General features: G+C 40.9%; 1 protein-coding gene across 1 annotated transcript in view; it reads left to right on the forward strand.

Annotated features, from left to right (window-relative positions):
- Positions 1-22465: 22465 nt before the first annotated feature.
- Positions 22466-25526, forward strand: part of SLC44A1 (solute carrier family 44 member 1) — a 69134-nt gene continuing 66073 nt past the window's right edge. Inside the window, 1 exon segment of the mRNA XM_030236664.2 lies at positions 22466-22721. Within this exon segment, the coding sequence (XP_030092524.2) occupies positions 22695-22721 (27 nt within the window). The 5' untranslated portion in view covers positions 22466-22694.

Here is a 25526-nt window from a genome sequence, read left to right on the forward strand (position 1 = left end):
AAGGCAAGAACTTCTAGAACTATGATGTCATGCTGTACCAGCCAGCATTACAAATATGAATCTTGTCAGATAAATCTTCTCTAGTGCAAGAAGATCCCTGAACAGATAAACTGCTGGCTTTCAACAGCATTCTTCGCTGTAGTTTAAGAATTTATTTTATGGAGAGTTCCGTATTTGGGAATTGCTCTTTCTTAAAAATAAAATTGAAAGTAGGTCCAAGATGCTTTGTTTTACAAATATAGTCTGAAAAGATTTTCTTTTGCTGCCATGTTAACATACATTATTTTGACTTTGGGAAACAAGTAGAAACCCTTAACATGGTACTATTAGGAAATATTATGGTCCTATGAGAAACAGAGAAGAATGGGACAAGATTGTCAACTGAGTCTCCAACTTGAGAATAAACTTGTTCTGTTATATCTCGGACTAAGGACCTGAACAAAAGCAGTGAGATGTAATGAACAAATGCCTTTCTATTCTTCAAAGAAGAGACAGTTCCCATTGCTCATTCTCTGCTAGACCAACTTGTATGTTTGCTATAGCAAGAGATGACATTTGTTTCATCTGTTATGATCTTAATGCCTTAATTGGGTACTCTAGTCCTGAACATAGGGTTAATTTCTACTCTGTGGGTGTGTTTCTCAAATGCTAATTCTTCCACAGTTTCAGAGCACTTAATGTACTACATTATTTGCTCTAGCTGAATATTTTATATAATCTGAAGATTTTGAATAGGAAGAAAAGAAGTTCCCATTCATTTCTAATAAGGTGGGAAAAGACAAAAACACTAATACATATTATGCACAAAGTAACACTTGACTGATTTGACTGACAAGTCAGGTTGGCAGAAACCCACAGACATGAACATGGGAGGGAGGATGCAAAATTTAGGTGAGCACTCACACTGCCATGACTGGGATTGGCAAAAAATACTGGACAAACTGTAAGGCATTCAGTGGCAGACACATTTTTGCATAATAAACTTGCAAGTGTCACTAAAAAGATACATTGCTTAGTTATTTTGCATAGGAACCTTCTGAGAATGACCTTCTCCTCTGACTGCTTTCCAGTCTATAGCTGGAAAGCCAAACCTTTTTCCCCAAATATTGCTACCATAAGTGGGATTCAGCTAACAATTCAGCTAATGGATTCCACTTCAAAATACTGCAAAAGAGAAGCTATTTCCTGAAGGAGCATGTTGACTCAGTGGACAGGTGGACAAAATTGCCACTGGCAGAAGCTTGCAAGTGTTCATCAGAGTTAGTTTTGAAGTAGAGTTTTATGTCTACAGCCAGGACTGGGCATATATTAATGTGCAACTGTCATTTTCAGGTTTTTGAAGAGGTTAAAGTGCAGTGCTAATACATGAAGATGTATGTGTTTGGGCATCATAAGTTAAAATGAGATTCATTCTTTTTCAGGTTTAAGGTTTGTAACATCCTTTAACATCTTTTTCTTTATCCATTATTTTCTTCATGGATATTCATACTGAATTCATAATGACATACTTGATACTGTCAAAGACTAGTAGAAACAAATATGAATAGATGGAAAATAAGAACAGGGACATAGCCATCCCAGGGATGAACATGTCCTCTTGTGCTATTCAGCCAGTAACTATCTCCATCATATAACTGGTCGGACAAGCATATGTCACTTTGGGAAAGCAACTGGAGGTAGATGATTTTAAAAATGAAATGCCTACATGGATGCTCTAATCCACTCTAAACTGCTAAGGCAGTAGTAGCTTCATTCTGTTCCTAAATACCCATTATCTAACTTAAAACTTACGCTGGTTTCTTCACTTTCATGAAGGCACTGGGCAGAACACAGGAGGTCTTCAACTATATTATGCCACATTAATCTGTGAAGAGATTTGTGAACAAGAAGAGCAAAGCAGTCAGTCATGACTCAAGGAAAAATCACTTTTCTTCTTGTGGTTCTTCTCTTTCTGCTGTCTGAATTGACAAAGCAGATCAAGAACTCTGAAGCAATTCACATTTTCTCTACTGTGCACATCTGCTGTTAGCCAGTCAAACCTAGCTTGTTCCTCATATTCCATCCCTTGACTTAAGTATAATAAGGGGCATAAGCAATTAATTTCCTATCTCCCTGTTGCAGATGAAAAGCCAGAATTATACACCCAAAAGCAAGCCTGACTTTACTTTTATACTGCAAACCCAAGACAAGGAAAATGTCTCTCTTACCTCTCTGTGAATAGCTCACAGCTTTTTTTTTTTTTTTTTTCAGTGCAGTTCTTTCTCTATATATTTTCTTGTTCATTTCCTTCTTCAGCTCTCCACTGCCAGTTGCAGTCAGGTTTTTCAGTCCAAGGTTATGAATGCTTTACTGGCCTTCCTCTCTCATTGTTTTTGAAACTGTGCAGTGAACAAGACATGATTCACTTACTATTAAGTGAATGCTCAGTCTTTGTCTAAATGCCAGCAAAGTGAACAAGGGAAGAGAACAATAAGCCCAAACACCCAGAGACAATAAAGTTAAAAGTAGGCTGTTACATTCAGGCCTTCGTTGCATTCTCTTCTTCATCAAGGCCTTTGAGTCAGGCATCTATGGCATGGTTAGATTGAGTCTACCATTATTTTCATGGCACTGATGAACAAACTCATTCTAGATGGGGAAATTAATATTATGATGCTTGGCACTGGATCCCTACACCTTTGATGTTATTTGAAGTTTCCTGCTCCTTCAAAGCTGAAAGAGCAGTGAGTGAGATTATGCTATTGAGATTACAAAGGCCTGCCAACAAGGCTGCAGCTCCTGTACTGGTCTGTTAAAGTCCTGAGTGGCACTGTCATCTGGCACCCAACATTTTGCTTCATTCTTCCTCATGGTTATACAAATAAAAAAGCACTGTTGACACTTCTAGGATCTTGCTCATCCAGAGCCTGCAAAGCATTTTGCAGAAGATAAAGGCATTCAATGTATACAATAATATCACTAAACCCTCATCAGTTTTACTCTTGTTGGTAATAGATCATTTTACATTGTTATTATATGCTGACAGCTAGCTACAATAGACTAGCTCTAAAAATACCATCTTCCAAGAAATTACAGAGTTGGTCACAGAAAAGCTATCATGACAATTAGCAGAGACATTGCTATTTTGTTCTCACTCAATGGAGCTTTCCCTTGCCTGTTGTGAAATGGCTTCTGCTTAGTATATTGTTGGCTTCTTAGTTTATCAGAGAACAATGAAAATTTTTTGTTTATCAAGCCACTGTTACAGAAGCCCTTGATTTGATCTGAAATGCATTTATCCATCTAAAGACATTGTTTGCTATGGAGCAAAACTTTCTGGAATGACACAGATTTAATTTCAGGTGAATATTATGCAAGTAATATTTCAATGACAGGCAGGAGAGCTGTTAAGATTTGTCCACACTGTAGAGATGAGTTTGGACACACGTAGCTGTGAAAACAGAGGAAAAAAGGCTGGACTATTTGATTATGATGATAACAGTTATGTTGATGCTAATAATAACGCCAAAAAAACAATGCTTCTCCATCTGAAAAAAACAGACAAAAATATTGAGCATAGCTCTCAATGAAGATTGCTTAGAGAAAGAGAAAAAATTTGCCATTAACTGAAATAACACACATGTATTTGGAAGGAAAACAATTAAATGTGAAAATCTTTCCTAACTCTACACAGTCACCTTTTGAATTAGTCAAACAGATGGATGACTCTTTGAAATCAGTGTAATAATACCAAAGTCAAACTTGACCTACAGAGTTTAATCTTAGATCTCAACTTAATTCAGTGGAGACAAGAGATTAATGTATGCAAAAAATCTCAATATCAGAACCACTGACATATATATCTTACTGCTATAACTGCCTCCAGTGACCTTGTCTGACACCTTCAGTGCCAAGCATTATGTAAAAACATTTTCTTTGATGTAGAGTTAACAGTCAAAATTGAGGAATAAATAATGAAGAGAGAAAGAAAACATTTTTCAAGTCCCAGTCTTCACATCCACTATGCAGTATTGTCTTCTTTGTGGATTATTTGTGGTTAGAATCAGACTTATTGGGAGATAAAAAATCTGGTAACAGATCATCTTCAGTCTGAACAGCACTACAGGAAAAGCCAGAATGTTAGCTGAAAGAAGAATCATATACCCAGTCCTCAGCTTCCACTGATGATATAATCTCTGACACAGCTTGCCAGAAATAACTGCATCTAATAAACTGAGAAAAAGCACAACTGAATTTATTACAATTGGGTCATCTTAGGTAATTTCAGTTGTATAATTCTATGCAAATGATCCCTGCATTCTGATCCACAAAACAAATTCCCCAAATAAGAAACTAAATGCAGTGTTGAGCTGGATAAATTCCTTAATGATGAGAAAGACCTACTACATGCTGACAGGTTGTAGGTAGGCCCCTGAGAAGCTACAAGACTCTTCAGCTTGCAGCCAGTATTTAATCAAGAAGATGGGGAACCCTTTCCCTCTTTTGGAATCCTTTCAATACTACTTCAGAGCTGGGAGCTATCACCAAGCGCTCTCTGGCATAGGAGCTGTGTTAGCTGAATACTCCAGAAAAGGCCTGCACTATTGGTGGACAAGTGAAAAAAGGCAGGAGAGGAATTCCCCCAAGCCTCTGTCTCAGTGACCTCAGTGACCTGCAGCCATAATCTAACAGGAGCACCACAAGTGTTTCTACTCTGCATAGAAGCAGTGACACCCCGAGAGAAGAACAACCTGCCCAGAGCATCCCCTGCAGAAGGAAATAACAAAAAGTCAAGGTATCTTGGGATTCCCCTTTTTCATGCAGTCTGTCCTCAATATTTCTGACCATTTCTGGAAGAGGTAAATATTACATGTATTATGAAACAGGAGAATTTGGTCTAAAAAATATCTGCAAGTTCTCTACAAAAATATCTTCTGACATCGGTGGAGATAGCTTATTTCCAGAGTGGCTTTGTCCCCAGTTCAAAAGCAAAACCTAGGAGAATTTGTTGTGAATTACAAATGTATTTCTTTATTACTCTGTTGACTGTTGGCAATAATTCAGCCGATTTTTTATGGGTAGGATCTCATCTGTTATCATAAAATAATTCAAGATTATGTCTGTATAAATGGAAGAATTTAGCAAACTTATCCTTGAAAGATTGATTTGCTTTTGAAATATGACCTTTCTTTTATATTTCACCTGCCCTTATTGCTTGAATATTATTCAGGCTTTTTGAATGTGTAGGCATTTGCTTTCAAATAGAACAACTTCCACACCAAATTATGCTTTGAGATAGAAAGAGAGAGCTTACTAAAGGAAATGGGATTGCAAGTTTCAAAGCAAAGAAGTTGCTCTTTCGCTATTATAGTCTAAGGAACTTCTTTAACATCATTTGTCATATAAGGGGAAGCCTTCACAAATACTCAGTATTTCCAGTTTCAAAGAGTGAAAAATTAATTTGCCTAAAATATTATGACACTTTAAAAATGTTGGTTCTACTTGTCCACCTTGTAGTTTTAAGTTTTTAGGTGGTTTATTTTTTTCCAATGGGGATCAGTACTTTACTTTCAAAACAAACATATTTGCTCCAGAAAATCCCTTCTCAGTACCTACAGGGACCACACACCAGTTTGAAAGAGTGTATGTGGGGGGTGTGTGTGTGTGTGTGTTCAGTCCCAAGAGCAGTGTCCTGTCTGTCCTTGAACCACAGATAGTCATAATTTCAGTCATAATAATCTTTTTCTCCTCTTTGGGAGGATGAAACAAAAACTGTAAGCTGACTCTGTCTAGCAACAGAAATAACTTAGGCTATGGAGAAAACACAGAATGGTTAAAGATTGGTAGGAGAAAAATCCCAAGGGCCACATCAAGTTCTCTTAGTTGAATCTGGGGGAGTATCTAAAGATGCCAGTACATCCTTGCTTGTTTGTAAACTTCTCTCTAAACACTGTGTTTTGGCTTATGTTGAAAACATATACCTAGGGCCTGACCAAATATGTCCCTTCTTCTGTTCTTACAGAATAGGGCAGGGAGGAGAGAAATGCTGTGGTCCATCTTTAAAAAAGGGCAGATCCATCATGGGTTTAAAATACCCACTTCTTGACCCACTTGCACACTTTAGTGTATTCATACAGGGGTATGGAGTGCTGCTTTAATGCCTTGCATGCATGTCTCCCTTCTTTAGCACTCTGTAATCAGTTTACATGCTTTTATCCTGTAGCTCAGCAATGCCACCACTACAGATAAGAAGAGTGCTTGGACATAAGAAGATTCTCTTCATTATTAACCTCATGTGAGCTTGCCCATCAAGTACTGCTCACTTAACTAAACACATGCAAAGGCTTTCTATGTGCTGAGTTGCAAAAGCATTGCAAAACACAGGAAAGAGAGGAAAGGCAATGCCATTTTGCTGACTGGACAGAAGACAGAGCCATCAGTTCTGTGTGTGAGAACTACACCAATATGCATTGCTACTGAATATTTGCAGAGCAGTAAAACCACATGTAATGAACTGCTCTGCAAGTCTTGTCATTATTTTCAGATAAAATAAAGGCAACTAGCAGGAAGCAGCAGTTCTGACAAAGAGTTCATTGGTACTGCAATAGGGAACTTCCAAAGACAAATTTGCTCCTCAGAGAAGAGTGGCTTGACTCATCTTCTTCACTGATACTCAAAATGTCCCAAAAGATATCAACACTACTTATGTATTCTGAGATTATCTATTTGGAAGGATGTTCCAGAAAAAAACCCACTGGGTTCAGAAGTCTGAGGTGAGACCTCAGACCTTTCAGCTGTTCCTTGAAGCACCAGGTTTACAGTGCACCAAGCAGAGTTAACACTTCACATGTGCTTGAGGATTATCATCATTCAGCCATGCATTCAAGCACATGGCTGAAATTAACTACCTGTGTAAAGTGCTTTGCTAGATCACAGCCTTCCATCCATCAAGGTCTGAGACTGAGTTTTCCTACTAAGACAGGTCGGCAGCAATGTATAGTGGGAAGACCTACTCCTAAAGTTATTTCATTACTTACTGAAAGTAAAGATAAAATCACAACTGGTGGAGAGCAAAAAACCCAAAAACTTGTGGGCAATGATTTTTGACAACAACCACCTCTGACAAGTCATCAAAAGTTCTGAAACATGGCCTTCAAAACCCATCAATCAAACAAACAAAGTTGTGTGCCACTCTAGTCTAAGCTGAAAAGCCTCCTGCCCTGCAAGAACATACATAATATTTGGATATTAAAACTTTGCCATGAAAAGCTATTTTTAATACAGTAGTTAGCAATATTTCTGCTGACATCCAAGTGCTGGATACTAAAAATACTTTCTGTCTATTTCAGAGAAGAATTTTGTATGCATAAAGAAATAGCTGCTGTCTTCTTCAAACACAGAACAGGTCTGACTTCTAAGGCTAAACAGTAAAAAAAAGCAGAGTTCCAGGGCTGTGAGCTTACTCCTTTATACTAAATTAGACACACTGTTACTGCAGTTGTGTGGCAAATAAGGTCTTTGAATATAAAAAATGGCAAGATAGCCATGCTACTGCAAATTCCAAATGAGGGTAAATAATATTTTTATAACCATTGTATATACACTGATCACAATCCTGTAAGGTACCCATCCATCTTAATGAGAAAAAAGTATCATAAAATTTGAATACTGAAATGAGACTCAAAGTATTTTCTCATATTAAGCAACAATGTTTATAAAAGGCACTTATTCCCCTAGCCAGCACAAACTGAACAACAGACCTCCTCCACTGTTTCACTCAAATTCTCTCCAGCAGCTTCTATATATGTCACAGCCAAATATAAACCTTTTTCCCATTTCAGATGTAGAGGAAGATGATGTTCCTTATTCCTAATGACAGGAACAATCACAGTATAACTTGAAGCACAAAGAGTCTTCCCTATCTCAATGGACAGAAAAGCAAACTTACTATACAACAGTAGGTTTCCTCCCTCTCCCTCTCCCTCTCCCTCTCCCCACCCTCCCTCTCCCTCTCCCTCTCCCCTCCCCTCCTTCTGCCCCTTCCTTCCACCCCTTCTGCCCCTTCCTTCCTTGATTAGAATAAGTGGAAGTCTGACTGTGGGGACACAATACCAGCATCAGTGCATTGAAGCCAAGAAAAGCTGGTGTCTGATGTGACTAGAGATTTCATCTTTTGCTATGCAGGTTTTGAATTTGAGGGAGGGACAATGTCAAGTATTCATGTGAATTTTCTTTATATACATCAAAGATGACACTTCCATGAATGTTAGAAGCATTTAACTTGAAAAATTAAGTGCATGATCATGAAGCGCTTAAGGTCATGAAGTCTAACCATAAACACTACTAAGTCCACCACTAAACCATATCTCTAAGGACCTCATTTGAAATGTACTTTTTAATATCTTCAGGGGTGAAGACACAACTATTGTCCTGGGTAGTCTGTTCCAATGCTTCGTAACAATTTCTCTGAACAAAATTTTCCTAATATCAGATCTAAACATCCCCAGGTGCAACTTGATGTGATCTCTTCTCATCATATTCCTTGTCACCTGTGACTGGCTACCAGCTGGATTTACCTCCATTCACCACCATGGCTTGGCCATCCAGTCAGTTTTCAACCCAGAAAACAGCACACCTGTCCAAGCCATGAGCAGACAGCTTCTCCAGGAGAATTCAGACAGCGTCAAAGGCTTTACTAACACCAACTAAAAAACATCCACACTCTCTTCTCCACGAAGTCAGTTACCCTGTTGCAGAAGATGATCAGCTTGGTCAAGCAGGACCTGACTTTCTTAAACCTCTGCTGGCTGGGCCTCATCACCTGCTTGTTCTGTACATGCTACATGATGGCATAGAAGTTGATTGCCGTCTCAAGATGAGTGCTGTCACTGCTCCATAATCATACCTGGCACTGAGATCAGGTTTACAGGCCAGAAGTTCCCTGGATAGTCCTTCCTGCCCTTCTTGTAGATAAGCATGACACAAGTAGACTCCAGTCACCTTGGGACCTCCCATGTTAGCCAGAACTGCTGTTAAATGATTGAAAGTGACTCAGTGAGCACTACCCCAAGAATAAGTGATCTTGGGGTAGTGCTCACTGAGTCACTTTCTATTCTTTATACTTTCTAGTCACTCTTACTATTAAAGACTGCAGCAACGAAGGCATTAAATACCTCAGTAATATACTTTTACATACAAGAAATCCCCTTTCTTTTTGCTATGACAAATTAGAAAAAACTCAGAGAAGAATGGTAACAACACATTTGAGTACAAAGACCCAAAGGAAGCAGAAAGCAAATACAAAATCACTTGAATCACTACAGCAAATAATTTTCCTTCAGGGCCTTCAATGCTCTTAAAAGCATTGAGCTGTGCATGCAGAATAATTTTCTGTGTGCTCAAGACACTGAGTTAGAATCAGGTTTCAGGTCTGAAGACACTAAGATCTGGGAACATGGAACATGTTCCATGACTGTGTAATAAAAATTAAAATTGGTGCTAGGTAATTCCATAACATTCTGTTGCAGTTGATTTCCCTTCCAGAATCCAAAGAATTTGTTTCAAAGTCTTGAAATCTCACTCACCTCTGTGAACACTTGAAAAGAGTGTTTATACCAGCAAGCTCTCCTCAAATACTGCTATTAATGTGATGTCTGCATATTTGGAAAAAAAATTGCAAGGGGAAACAGACATTTCTTCATAGATGCATGTACTGGAATATTATATAGATCCATGTATTGGAATGTTACATATGTTCCTTGTGGACAAGCAGAAACTCCAGTGAATGGGTGAATTGTGCTCCTTCCTGTTTCATTCTGATTGGAAAATTATGCAAGACTCTATCTCCAAAGTATGTAGGACAACAAAATATGCCAATTACAGGATTAAAGAAAGTGGCAGGAGTGTGTTTCTCTCTATGCTGCATGAAAGCCCTGGCACAGAGACGTTATTTACCCTGTCCTTCAGACATGTCAGTATTTCCAGATCTACCAAGACAAGAAACAGAAGTCTTATTCCAGAGATCTTGCTCTCACCACTTTTTCCTTCTTCTGACCAACCTGTGCTATGGTCAAGCACAGAAGATACAGCAACTTGAACATTAATTTATCAGACTAGAAACTGATTTGATCTGGAGCTGCTTCATATTCTGCAGATTTCTAAGTTTAAATTTTCTCTGTAAAATCATGGTCTTGTTATCATATTCCCAGGATATTCTTCATTTATCAGAAGGGTGCTTGGAATAAGAAAAATTATTCAAATATTCTCTTTTTGTGACCTAAAGATTCAAACCAACCTAAAGCACATAGACAGAAAGAGATCACAGTTTTAAAAATTCACCAAAACTGAATTTTACAAATGTTTTGGCTTAGCTCAAAAAATATATCCCTTATGATCCCTTATGATGTAGTCTGAGCTTTGATTTCTGCTAGTGCTAACCAAAACCCCTAAATTACATGTCTCAGAGGCAGATTGCTATTGGTAAAAAGAGCAAATATTATCCAGCAAATACAAAACCCCCCGGAATCACACTTGAACCTCTTTGAGACTGGCAAATCGAAGCCCTGAAAGAACGTATTAACAGGAGAATGTGTCAAATTTGCTCGTGTCTTGATTCTGGCGTAAATGCGAGTTATCCACCAGCTGCAGGGCATCATATCCCTGAGAGGGTGTCCTGCTTGTTCCTTCACACAGCTCCCTCTATCAGGACTTAGATACTGATTTACAGGAACAGAGCTTAAAAAGTTTGCAAGCATTAAAAAAAAAACAAAAAACCCCAAACCGAAAAAACAATAGCAAGAAAAAAAAAAAAAAGCCCAACAAAACCGAAAAACAACAAACCCGCATGGTTTGACAACGCAAATTCTGCCACCTACTGACGACGAAAATGAACCTGCAGTTTACGAAAAGGCTGAGAAAGGCCTGGCTCTCTGAATTTCATCTTCAGAGAGCTCAATGAGCAGATTTACCTATAGGCTGCATAGAAGCATGGTATGGCAAGAGGGAGAGGCAGCAGACACAGATGTTTTTTCACAGTCCTTTGGCTTACTGGAGAACAATCAGCACTCTCCCTCTTTAGTGTGTCAGCCACTTAGTGATTTAATGAGATTTTGCAATTTCCTAAAATGCCAGATGGCTCTGAACTGAGCCATACACAAAAAGGACATAATCTGAATCAGTGAAAATCATCATCCAGTGAAAATGTATGTACCCATTTCTGCCCAAAATCTTCCCACCTTATTTTCATTGTCCTGTGTCTTGTGCACAGGCTCTAGGAGGAGACAAAGCATTTAGGGTAAATGTTGCCTCCTGTTACAAAGGGAAACAGCAAATTGTGTGGTGTTTAGAAATGTGATTTGAGATCAGAATCATATGGGTTAAAACATAAGCTTCTGCATATCTGCCCTGGAAGCATTCCCAAGCTATGTAAGTATAAACTCCTGCCATATTGCTAGCTGCCACATTTCTTGGTGCTTACCTATAGTTATATTGCTCTTCAAGCTTTTGTAAAGGGGGTGGCAAATGCATAGAAAACTACAGTTGAAATTACAGACAGGAAAAAGCTACGCTGCTTTAAAGGATATGTTACTAATAATTAAAGTCTGCACTTAATCATTAAAATCTTAGCAAGGACAGACTGCAACAGAATCCTACCTTGCCATTTTCATCCTCCTTGTTCTAATGACTTGAAAACCCTTTGTCCCTGACACAGACAACTAACTTGACAATTTGATGGCTTGACACATCCGTACCACAGTTAAAATACTTGTAGTCCCTCAAATGGTCTGAGTCACTAGGCCACAACTCAGGAGTGGGTACAACTTTTCTACTGCAGAGGAGGCACACTAGAACAGACAGATACAGACATGGTAATAATAAAAAACAACCATAACCCTAATGAAATAGTGCTAATGATTGATAGTTCATGCCCATCTAGAAACTCACAGGGAGGAATAAATGCTGCAAGAGATATTCAGGGAGATACAGGAAAGGAAAACACAAGAACAGCAGAAGCCAGTATCTTCTCTACTTACAGTGAGGGTAGCTCATCTGCCTTATCTTTACCAATGTGTTACACACTTTTTGAAACTTACTTAATGGCTTCCATGATGACTTATAGATCAAACTCTCTTCATAATGAATCTGCACTATAAACAAAGCATGGTTCCTTCTGCAATCTCTCAACTGAAATGGAGATTATCTTTTTCTCCAAGAAATTCCACAGGAAAATCCAGTACCACAGAAGACTTGCTCTAAAGAAGGATGAAATGCAGTCAGCTCCTCTAATTCTTCCCTGATATAGGTAGATCCACTCATTACCCTGCCACTAGTGCTAAACAGCAGAATATATCCTTTAGAGTTTTTGTGGAATTGTCTCTGATGGAAGAAAACTTTTGTGGAACTGTCTCTAATGTCTCTGATGAAATAAAACTTTACAGTAGGAAGACATTTATTTCAGGAAAGTCTTGGGGGTTGAGCTGTTTGGCAAATGTGATGGGATAACACCTGAAAAAAAAGACAGGTCCCTCAATCCACCTGAAGATACTAATTTACCATCACTTTTATTGCAATTGAATTATCTTGTTGTTTTAAGAAATATTTTGACTAAGCAGTTCCTCACTGAAAAATGCAAGTTCCTTGAAACTGAAACTTCTTAGCAATGCAGAAATCTTTCCCTAAATCTATCAGAAATTAATTTTGATATCTGAAGGATAATATCTGATCCATACCAGACTGAAGGATAATATCTGATCCATACCAGAGTCTGTCCTTGGTCATCAATCCAAACAGAACTGCCTGTTCCAGGAGTGAGGCATTAATTTGAAAAACAAGTGAACAGCACTGCACTACTTCCAACAGAACTTGCATTATCTCAGTAATTAGATGATTATCTAAAAAAAAGCATGGGGGTTTATCTTTTTAGAAGAAAAAACATGAAATATTTTCTTTTTCTACTGCAGAACAAACAGCTACTGAAATCTGTCTTTGTGGCATGGCACTGTTTATTACTGTTGAGGTTTTGTTATGCAAAGTACAATTTCTAATGTAAATTTTCTGACAACCTGTGTTTTCTCTATCTACTCATAAATCTTCCTGCCTTTCATTGTTTCCTTCATTTGCTGTTCCTGTTTTGCAAGCACAGACTGGCCATACCCTCCAGCTGTCTCAAATGCACAGCACATTAGGAAGCAGTAAGGGAGGTGGGCTTGTAGCCAGGAGCCTTATTATGGCTCCTGAGAGTGAGGACTTCACCAACAAGGAGCTGAGATGCAGAAAGGCAAGTCTTAGTCAGGATCAAGGACAGAAACAACGATTAGGTTGGACAGAGCATCTCCCAAGTGAGACAAGGGCCAAGCCCTCACCTCTGGCCTTCTCTAAAACAGCACCTACAGGAAGTAGCTGACCTTGGACTCAGACAGCTAAACTTAAATCAGACAACTAAACTTCCAGAATGTGGATGTGTGCTGGACTCTACCTACCAAGGATCTGACTCAAGAAGGGAGAGGTTTCCTCATCTACCTCTAAAATAAGAGGGTTTCTGGTAATGAGATATTGCAAACACCCATGTCAACAGACCTGGTGGACAGATGACACCTCTCTAAAATGTACAACGTTCCCACAGCGCTGCCAAAAAAACAGTTTCCCACATTTAAATTTTTCTTTCAGCTTGAAAACTGTCTCGTGAAATCTTCTGAATTTCAAAGTGACACGCTTCTCAGTCTTCTACAATCCCTTCTACCAGAAATAGCTACAAAAGTGTCGGCACTAGACACTGCATCCTGCCCCAGAATTTTTCCAGTGCCATGAAAATTGATAAAGCTGCTCTTTTGTACCCATGGTCTGTCAGGGACTCTGTGGTCTATGTGTAGCTAGCTGACTTGGTCAGGTTTCTGGAACCTGGTCAGTGAGATAACAGGGACAGTGACAGGAAAAATGACAAAATCCTCTTCAGTCAGTTATTAACTCTTTCCACATTCCTTCACCTCCTGAGCTTGCTGCCTGTGTCCCTTCACTGCAATGTCTCAGTTCTTTGCCATTAATCACACGCTCATTAGTCCCGCAGCAGAAATTAAACACTTCTGCTTGTCTGCCACAACTGTGAAGAAGCAACAGCAAAACAGCTATTTCTCAGTGTCACCTGCTGAAGAGTGATATATGTTCAAGTGAAACAACAACCTGTTTGGCTTGTCAGACTAACACCTACAAGCAGACTGTTGCTGCTTTTATTTTGGAAGTATTGTCCCACTTAGGAACTTACACCAACTGTCAACAAAAGCACTAATAACAGAAAAAAACTGGTGCAGGTGACAAGAGGCTGGAGTTAGAATGGTATCAGGTAGAAGCAAAGAGCAACAAGAACATTCTGGAATACTGTTGAATAAATATTTTTGGGAAAAGCAGGGAAACAGAATTCCTGCATACAAATCCTACACATTATAAACAACTTATTACAGTATTTAGGGGGATATTTTGTTAAAGGAAAGAGATGTAGCCAAAATGAAACTAAATAAACCTAAAAATAACATTGGCTGATTGTGTTCCTATAAAACACCTTTTGAGTTTGAACAATTAGAAGCAACTGTACCTCTCCAGATGAGTCATAGCCTCTAGATAATCAAAGACCTGCTAACCAAAGATAAAGTGCTGACAAGAAAAAATGCTCAAAGAAGTTATTAGAACTTGCTCTTCTCAAGAATATTGTCAGCCAATGTTTTTTCTTTGGTGATTATACTGTAGTGGTTATTATGGGGTTTGGCTGTTCGTCTCTGCTCCCACACATGCTTAGGATGGTTTGGCAGGCTGTGTCTCAAAAGATGAGTCTGGACTACAGGGTTTTTCAGTCTTCAGAATTGTTTATTATATCTTATCTATAAAGTCCCTTCTCTGCCCGACCTGGATCTGACCAGCACGGCAGCCAAAGGCACTCTGACCTTCCCCCAAGGCAGGCACATCTTTTATATCAAAAACTACGTATATCATATTTACTTTTTATCCCCAATACCTAGCACCCTCATCACCAGGTACACCCTCACCCCAGACCAATCCCCAAATGCCAACACCACACCAGAAGATGGACGACAAGAAGAAGAAAGAAGAGTCTTGTGACATGCCTTGTTTCCTCCATCTTGTCTCCACAACCCCCCTGTACCAAAACCCCAAAATCTGTAATTTACCCTATAACTATGTTTTCCCTTCACCATTCACACCCGAGTAATTCCCACAGGTTCCATCTCCTCATACATCAGTGGCACATCCCTAGATGAATCAAAATCAAGCCACCAAGTGCTTTTGGCAACATTCCAAGACCCCCGAGCCTCCCAAGGGTTCTCTCGGTAGCTCTGGACATCAGGAGTGATGTGCTGAGCTCCCACAGTTATTACAGATGGGAAAGGATTTTTTCCCCCCATACAATTTTTTGGTGGCCTTAGACCCCAGAGCTAATAGTGTCAACTGCATCAACTAACGCATGCCTGGTTCAAAGGACATGGGCAGCCTGACAGCTGATATTGCTCAGCAGATGGAACCTATATTCACTGGAGAAAATACATCATTCACAGTACCATACTGGTCTCCAGGACCAACAAGGATGGAAACCTTCCAATTAGGCCCACAAGGTCACATGAGCTCTACCACCTGCAATTACTTTCTTAAATAAGCAATGCCCTTTTTTTTAATAGAAGAAACTCAATATTAACAGGACCTGATGAATATGTAGAACTTCTGAAAGTCCCCATATTTTCTGTAAGGCAAAAAAACTAACTTAACACCATTTTTCAAACATTCTTTTCATCATTTACAGGCTTTCACGAAGCAAAGTACTTGTTAGGAAGTTAAAGATAAGCATGTCTGTATATGGAGGAAACATGCAAGCTGAGATTGTCAATTTCAAATAGATCTCAATGCCTGTTTACACACATATATCTAGTTCTTTTTGTAACTGAAGTGGTGGGGCTGATGTATTAAAAGAAACTGCTTTTCCAATTTTTATTACACTCATTTAAAAGGTAAATAGTGACCGAAAGAACAACCAAGCATTGAAGTGGGGATCTTAACAAGCCACCTCAGAAGGAAAAAAATCCAGTGAAATTCAACATGAAGGCGGCCCTATTATCCTCTTTTGTTAGCTGTCACTGCCAGCTGTATTGGCTGAATATATACTTTCAGCTGCAGTATGGAGCTGAATTATGCAGACCCCCTGACAATCCCATATCTCTATCTACCCTTCTGGTTTAACTGAGCTTGAAAGTCTCAAAAGACTACTTTCAAGGACTCACACATAGGATACGCAACAGTATTTTGAGCTCTATTAGTGTCTACTCACCTACACTGAGTATACGAATGAGTGGTTTTGCCCATGGTGAAGCCTCTTTTGTTCATGGTAAAGACTCTTTGGTCTTAAGCCTGCACCTGAGTTAAATGCAATTTCTGAGCCCACAGCAAATATTCAGCACAACCAATAGTCCATACGTGTGCCAATCTAGCAATCATTAGCTGGCAATTACTATAACTGAGCTAAAAATTTCAGCCTCTGAGAGGGATTTCTACTTCTCTTTCATACAAAATACTATGCAGAAAGCCAAAGTATTACAGTTTGACTATAGCCATGTCGCCTTTCTTCTCTTTCTCCCAGAAACAGCTGAATCTTCCTTGATGAGTGATTCCTAACATAACATTAAAGAGTGTAGAATGGAACAATACCTCTTTCTATAGCCCCTCTTCCCATCTTCCCTAAGAAAACAAATGGCAGTCACCTTAACATAGTTTTTTCTAGGCATTGACTCTTCTCCAAGAGATTTACAGCAGCAGCCTTGTAAGAGATTTGTTGCAGGCAGTCCTCCATCTGTAGTCTTACATCCTCACTATGGGAGCTATAACTCTTCTAGAGTGAAATGACAGGAGATTGTAATAGCTCATCATGTATTATGATGGTACAGTATCTACAGGAAGGATTGTACTTGGCTTTGTATGTCTCCTTTGGGTAACACAAAACTTTCTCAAAAGGCTGAAATAAATTCTGCAGTTTTGATTGCTACCATGCAATCATTGCACACCTGATCCACACCTAAACACACACACACACACATACACACAAACACACACACACACACACACACACCCCCCAGTACCATCATAGATATTTTAAAGAACATTTTTTGAGAATATTTGGATTTTTGGATATTTGGGGGGCTTGGATATTGGATATGGAACATTTTAGCTGCAAATTGCTAGAATGATTCTGGCTAAGGCTGGTAATGATGTAAATGTGTGACAGGTGTCTTGCTTGCATGAAATGGTCTATTCAGACAACTCTTCATGCACAGGTGATCTGACATCAGAATAAAGTCCAACAGGTATTAATAGGGCAAAACCTCCATGCTTTAAAATAAAAAAAAATCCCTTTTACTTTCATTATGGCATGAATGTACTACCACAGATACAAAGCAGTACTTAAACTAAATTTTTAAAAAGCCATTTTCCTAACACACTAAAATGATAATTTTCTGAATCCTGAATATTTTTGATAGCCTCCTACAAACAGGATCTCCACTGTACACCTCTATCCTCTCACCAGAAAGTTACATCTGTAGGAGTATAATGAACCAAAATTTTGTTTCAGGACTGGAGAAAGAAAATGTCACCTTCCTGATTTGTTCAAAAAGTCCTATGCTCTTTCTCTTTCCTTGGAGTCTCCAGTTTTAAATTGAAACAGACCTAATATGACTCATTTATGAGGCTCTAGTAAAAAGTAGAATCACAATAGGTTTTCTGAGTTTTTCAGAGAGTTTACTGAATTGACCTCTTCTTCTGTGGTCAGACATGCAGCAAGAAGAAAATCCTAGCCTTAACTGGTGAAAGCTCAGACTTTACTAACCACTGTTCTTCTTTTCTTAGTCAGCAATCAAAAAGGCTTCAAGAATCCTACAATTCTAATTCAAAGAAGAATGCCTTGAATGTTTTTATTTTGACTGACAAAAATTCGCAACTGCAGGATTTTCAGTATAGAAGCTGGAGTTTATGACATACAGCTTCAGTTCCCTGTTTTGTTACTATGTGATTTGACACAAGCCTCTATGCTGTAGTTCCACAGCACTTAAAAATGTGCAATGGCATGGTTTAACTTTTCAGAAATACGATCAGTTTCACATGAGTTCTGAGATACGTAGGACCACAGGGGTCTGAACAAGTCAGTGGGCTTTTTCCCCTGCTCAAAGAGACAGGCTGACAGCCTATTTGCCATGTATTTGCTGCAATTCCTTCTCATGATGCGCTTCCATTAGTATTCTGCTGAAATCAGCAGAATCACCCCTTGTCCTGCATCAATACATACGTATGACACCTGAATCCATTCACTGGGCACATTATGGACAGAATATGTGTGGTTCTGTATTTAAATAAATTAAAAAAACCACAAAACCAAAACAACCAAAAAGGCCAAAATCAAATAAAAACAACCTCAGGTATATGAAGGCTATGCACACTGGATGGGATTTTTAAAAATTCAGAGTGGTTGCCAAGCACATATAGATGCAGGTTTATTGGTAGGTGGAAGAAGTCAGCAGAATGATAATAAGCAGAGTTTGTCAATTAGAAGAAGGATGGAAACACACAGACTGCAACAACACCTTGCTGGTGCAATATTCAGTCTTCAGTCTGCACAGTGCATTGCTTCCCATTTCATTAATGGCAAGGCCAAGTTTTGCCTACCTCTTGGTTAAGCACTACTTTCAGAACTGAGCCTCTTCAAAAATTCCCTCCCAAAATTCACACTTAAAAACATATCAAAAAGGATAGAAATTTTATCTAATACTATTTTAAAGGCATTTCATTAATATGGAACAAAAGACATAGATTATATTGTACTTTGTAAAATCCTTAGGTTTTTAAATATGGCCGAGTAAGGTCAAGATCCTGCACCTTGTGAGAAATGAAAAGGTAAATATTACCATATAATTAATGCTTTATTCTCAGAATAGGAGCAGTTTGGACAAAACTACAATTTTCTCAAGTACTAATGGCCTTTCTGTCATTCTAGTGCCTCCTCTTTGTTGTTGTCTCTCTCAGTATTAGATGGTACTTAAAAAAACTCTTACCTGTCATTTTGAGTCTAGCAGTGAAATGAAAAAACAGGTAAAGCTCTTGGCCAGAGCAGAAGGGCAGATTCAAATCTGTTATGGAAAAATAGCTAGATTCTTATTAACAGTAAATTGGGGCAGTCAGATTTGCTCTTTAGCAGCTTGTGATGTAACTATGCCTTAGAGCCTATTATATTGGGATTCAGTAAGGTATCCAAAAAGCACAATTCAAAAAATACACTTAGAAATATGCTTTAAGTTCAACTTCTGTGTTACTGAACTAAGATTCAGCAAGCTTCAGTTCAGTTCCTTCATGAAATGCTAATCTAAATAAATATAAAAGCTCATATAATAATGAATAAGCCAGACTCTTTTAACTTTTCCTCTGCCTAGTGAGAGCTAGGCAACTACTGCTGCTGCTATTACTGCATCCCTACCAAAAACATAAGTAATGTCCTTAGCCCAGAGGCAGAGATTCTGAGATTATTTCTAACACTTGTATCTGTTCAAATAATTTCTACAGTTGTCATATATCTGCACTAAACCCCGGTCAAGTATGCTACAGCTGGTATGTCTTTACAAGCTTTTTCATAAAGGCTCCCCTAGCCAATGAAGGACTGGCATTTTTTAATCACTGTAAAGTTACTACTGCCTCTCTGCAGCTGCACAAAGCTTTTCATTATTGGCTAGAATGTGGGGGTTTTTTTAGAGTCCACAATTTTGGGGGGCAGACACTGTGTTTTTAGTGCATTACTCTTTTCTGATAATCATGCTGAATATATTTAGTCTACATGCAAAAAAGCAGGAGGAAGAATTTAATTTCCATGACAACGTTTTGAGATCCTAAATGAAAATATTGAAGCAAAAGTCCTAAATGAGTAGACTATTTAAAAAAAATTAATTTGGTCTGTTTAAGAGACTGACTAAATAACATCTATGGCACAGACCTAATGCTTCTGATACCCAAGCAAACGGAAAAGAGAAACACTGAGACAAAAGTCAATTTTATAAAAGGCAAAATGGAGGAACAGGGATTCTGATGGCTCCAAAGATACACAAGAACTGGCTATAAATTTCTTGTTATCAATTATTGCATCAGTTACAAAATTATCATTCCTGCTAGAGAGTGTTCATGCAAAACATTTCTTTCATGACCACATCTTTGAACACCAGATAAATATCTGGACAGAATGAGGTGGAACAATAAAAATAATAGCAATATACATGCAAAAAGGTAAAACACTATTTTAACCAGATACTACAAAATCAGAAAATTGTGATGTTACTAATGAGTCACCAACCTTGGAGGTATTTAAAAGATATGAAGATGTGGCATTAAGGGACATGGTTTAGCAGTGAACTTGACAGTGCCAGGTTATGGTTGGACTCAATGATCTTAGAGGTCTTTTCCAACTGAAATGATTCCATGATTCTACTTGCCATTAAACTGACAAGAGCTAAAAAAACCCAGTATGATTCACAACTCACCCACATGTCAGCTTCTCAGTTTTTCTGGAAACCTAACAAAACTCCTTTTCTAGTCACAAGGTCTCTTTTGCCTCATTCTGCCTGTCAAAGGATCATTTATATTTAAGTCATTGCAACACTATTTCTAATCATGGATATTCTACTACATTGATAGAATAGTAAATAACTCTGCTATGAGTTAAGATTCAGCAAAAAACCCCAAACTTATACAGAGTATCGCTTCGTATGTTTAGGTTGTGCTCAAACACAACTGCTGGACCAGTAAATATACCTTAAAAGGGACTGAGGTTTGCCAATGTGACACTCAACTACAAGAAGGACAAGATGCAGGATCTGGGAAACTACAGGTCATGTCAGCATGAACTCAGTGCCCAGAAAGGTTGTGGAACAGATCATGAGTTTTGGACATTCTTGATCACAGAATGTGTAGGACAATCAGGAGATCAGGCCCAGCCAACATGGGGTTAGGAAAGTCAGATCCTCATTGAGCAACATGATCTCCTTCTATGATTAAGTAATCCACTTAGTGCACGAAGGAAAGGCTGTGGGTGTTGTCTGTCTGGACCAGACCAAAGCCTTTGACTCTGTCTCCCATAGTATTCTCCTAGGGAACCTGGCTGTGCATGGCTTGGATGTGGGTGTTTGCTGGATAAAAATTTGTGTGGAAGGCTGAGCCCAAAGAGGGGTGGTGAATGGCGCCACTTCAGTTAGCAACAGGTCACTAGTGCTGTTCTATCTGGGGTCAGTACTGGAGCCTATGCAATATATTTATCAGTATACCTGGACAAGGGGATCAAGTTCCCCTTTAGTCACTCTGCAGATGACACTAAATTGTGTGGGAATGTTGACATGCTGAGAGTAGGCTGGTTCTGCAGAAGGATCTGGACATGCTGGATTGGTGGGCCAAGGCCAGTGGTAAGAGGTTCAACAAGGTGCCCTTGGATTATTGTGATCCTGCCCTTGGATCACAATAATCCCAGGCAGCACTACAGGCTGAGGTAAAAGTGGCTGAAAGCTGCATGGTGGAAGAGGGTCCAGGGATGCTGAACATGAATAGAGCCTGAACATGATACAGCATCATGCCCTGGTGGACATGAAGGCCAGTGCCATCCTGGCCTGTATCAGCAATGATGGGGCCATGGATCCTTGCACTTGACAATGGTGAGGCTACACCTCAAGTTCAGGGCCCAGCTCCAGGCCCTGCAGGACACTGAGGTGCTGGAATGTGTCCAGAGAAGGGCAATGGAGCTGGTGAAGGGTCTGGAGCACAGATCTTGTGAGGAATGGCTGAGGAAGCTGGGGTTGTTTAGCCTGGAGAAAATGAGGCTCAGGAGTGACCTTATCACTCTCTACAACTTCTTGTCAGGAAGCTGCACCCCGGTGGGGATCGGCTTCTTCTCCCAGGTAAGAAGAGCTGGCCTCAGGCTACACCTAGGGAGGTTTGGATCAGATACTACAAAACATACTTCCACCATAAGTCTGGTGAGGCATTGGAACAGCCTGCCCAGGAAAGTGGTTGAGTCACTATCCCTGGAAGCTTTAAAGGAAGTGTAGAAATGGTGCTTGATTCTACTACAAATTCTTGCCTGCAAATGCGTATGTACTACCAGGCCATACGATCAGGTTTTTTCTTTCTCTCAGCGAGTAGGCTCTCAGACTCTTGGGAAGCGCCGCTGAGCAGAGCTTGGTTTCTACGCGCAACTGTCCCCACCGCAGAGCACACCTTGCCGTGGGGCGAGTGGTGAGCGAGGGATGAACCCTGAGCTCAGGCAGCTCCTGCGGAGCGGCTCCCCGGCCGCCATTTCCACACCGGAAACGGCGGCGGGACGGGGGGCGGGGCGGGGCCCCGGCCGGGCAGGTACCCCCCGCGCTGCAGTGCACTGGCCCCGCCCCCTCCAGGCCCCGCCCCCTCTTGGCCTCTCCCTCCCCGAGCTGGGGGGAGGAGGATGAGGGGTAGACGCGGTGGCGCTTGTGGTGCAGCTGCGCTTGTCTGACCGGGCCCCGCGGTCCCCGCCGCTTCCTCCGCGCCGCCCTCCGTACACTCCGCGCCGCGCCGCCCTCCGTGCGCCCCGCGCCGCGCCGCCGCCCGGGGCGGGGGTGTCGCGGAGAGTGGATGTCTTGTGGGCACCCACGGGGCAGAGACCAGCGGACGCCATGGGCTGCTGCAGCTCTGCCGCGCAGGTGAGTGCCCCATGTCCCCCTCCCTTTTCCGACCCCGCCGCCCTCCGCTGCAGGTCTCTGCCACACCTGGCCCCGGCCCCGCTGCACGCCCCGCGGCTGTGCCCCCTCCCCGGCCCCGGGTCTGCCCACGTCGCTGTCCTGTGGCTGCGCAGCCGCTTGTCCCCTCCACAGCCGCGCTCTCTGGCGGCCGTGTATCCCCTTGTGCCCCTGTCAGCACAGCTTGCCTCATGCTGAGCACCCCTTTGCTGCCTCCCACCACGGAGCCTCGCTTCCCTGAGGCAGTTCATTCCCCTCGCTACACCTGTAGCGCTGTTCTCCCGTGGCTGCGCACTCTCCTGTGTCCCAGTCCGGAACCACACACTGTCATGGCTGGGAGCCCATTGCTTTCCCTCCCCACTTCACGCTCCTCCACCAACAGCTCTGCCCTCTCGTGACTGCGACCACCTTGCTTTCCCCTCCCGTAGCCTTGCTCTGTCGTGACCCCCTTACATCCACTCGCCCAGAGCCTTCATGCACATGAGCTATGCGCCTTTTTGCTCCCTCTGTAGCTGTGCTTTTCCCACTCATGGATGTGCACCCCCTTGTTCACCCCTCATCACAGCCTTGCTCCTTACCGTGCTACGCACTTCCACCCTCTGTGTACTCTTCTGTGTGCTGCTTCTTCTGTGGCTCACTTTCACCTTGCCCCTTCTTTCCCAGCCTTTCCTTGGCCTTGCAGTCTGTGGCATACCCTGCCATGGCTGCAGCTGCAGACCTTCCAGTTCTCATCTGCCATCCTCGTAGTGCCTTGCGCCACTGTCCTGTGATCCCCATCCCAGCTTCCCCAGACCTCAGTACGTCTCCCTAGATAGATCTGCATGTCCTGCCCTTCTCTGCAGTGTGTTCTTTGAGGTCCCTACTACCCCACCCGACAGAAAGAAGCTATTCCGTGGGAGAAGTCATCAGGCCCAGGGCATCCCTCAAGTCCACTGCCTCTGGGAAGGGAGACAGTCCTAATCCCAGTGTCCTTCCTCACTCTATTGCCAATGGTTCAGGTGCCTCCCTACATCCATTTCCCTGCGTGTGATTGGTCCTATGCACATCTCTTGTTTCCGAGGTCGGTTTTTCTTTCTTCCCCCTCCCCCTTCGCTCTGTTTTGCCCGTACTGACTCCTTTTTTTTCCCCAGAGTGGTGCTTCCAGGCAAGGCACAGTCGGGAGCTCCACCCAATGCTCCAGTTTGCGGCTCTGCTTCCCATTTTAACTTTGCCTTTGAACAGCACGGCCAGAGCTGTGCTGGTTTTTTGCGTGGCTCTTTTCTGAAGGCTGTAGTACAAATGATCACGACCGATGCCTTGGCTGTGCTTTGCTCGCTTGTAAATGTTAGTTTCCTTTGACTGTATCACTTGCAGTGGCTGAATCCAGCTTCCAGCAGACTGCTTATGTGGGAAAGTCCGTTTCTGCTGTCCCAGATGACTCATCATAGAGATGAGTTTTTGTAGCTCATCCGTTCAGGCAGACTTTTTTTTTTATGTAAGAGCTCTGTCCTTCCAATGCAGAACACTGCGGAGAGCCGTCCAGTTGCAATAGAAAACATCCTTTCTGTATAGCAAATATGCTGCAAAGAGGAAGGCAATCAGCTTTATGGTGCATGAACAAATGGCTTAAATTAAGAGAGTGAGATATATGCTAAATGTTAGGGGCAGATTTTGAAATTGTTCAGTCACTGCAGTAGACTGCCAGAGGATATTGTGAAGTCTGTATTGTTTGAGGTTTGCTAAAAAAACCAAAACATGTTAGATAAACATCTGTCAGGAGTGGCATAATGAAAGCTGATACAGACTTGGAGCACTGAGAGTGAAGTTGATGTTTTGAAGTAATGTTTTCAAGTGTTTTCCAGCCTTATTTTCTGTGATTTCTATCCAAATTGCTTTTTTTTCACATGTTTTCTAGGCCCTTTCTAGCTCTTCTGTATGAATTTGAATTGCAGCTCACAGTTCTTTTCTTAAAGGAAATGCAGGCTTATTTGTGGGTGATGTTAGAGGATGAATTGGTTTGTATATCTAGCCTGTTCATGGGTTTTAGATGACTGATTTTGGGTTTAGTAAAATTTGTGTTCTGCTGCTAGGTTGTATGATGTTAATAGTATTCTACTAAACTTTTCATTTGCGTTCCTTAGCTATGGCAAAATACAGTACAACAATTGAATTTTTTACCCCATATACATATGACTGAAGTATAAAGAATGGCAATTTATTTAATTTCCTAACCGTAAGCAAAGGTGTGTCTCCTCAGGAAATCCAAATCAAAGGCTGAGTATTTTATCAGCAGTTTTGTCTGGTATATGGATTATAGAAACCTTGCTGTATACCATACAGCACTACATTAGATCCTAATGTCTGTCCTATCATGCCTTTTATTATGAAAAAAAATGTTGTGCTCCTCATCTACCATGGTCTTCGCATTTCCTCCTCTTACATTTTTCCTGGGCAGGGGTCCATCAGACATTCCTTCACATTTCCTCACCTACTTTTTGCTTCTCCCTTTGTAATTTCATATTGGTCTTTGACATAATCTCTCCTCTTATTGTGAACGCCCTTGTTCCTTATGACTTTGTTTTTCAAGTAGATTTCTCATTAAGTTTATTTTTTCAGTGCTGTAGCCTGTTTGATCTTCATCTGCTAATCCCCGTTTCTGTTTCTGACAGAAATCATTACTTCTGTTTTGGTTCTGCCAAACATCTTATCTGATTACTGCATCTCCAAGTCCCTTTCTCATGACTACCACCTTCTCCTCTCTTTTCTGATAATGCATCTACCTGTAACTGA

This window comes from Serinus canaria, chromosome Z (genome assembly GCF_022539315.1).
Source record: "Serinus canaria isolate serCan28SL12 chromosome Z, serCan2020, whole genome shotgun sequence".
In the NCBI taxonomy this organism is placed as follows: Eukaryota; Metazoa; Chordata; class Aves; order Passeriformes; family Fringillidae; genus Serinus; species Serinus canaria.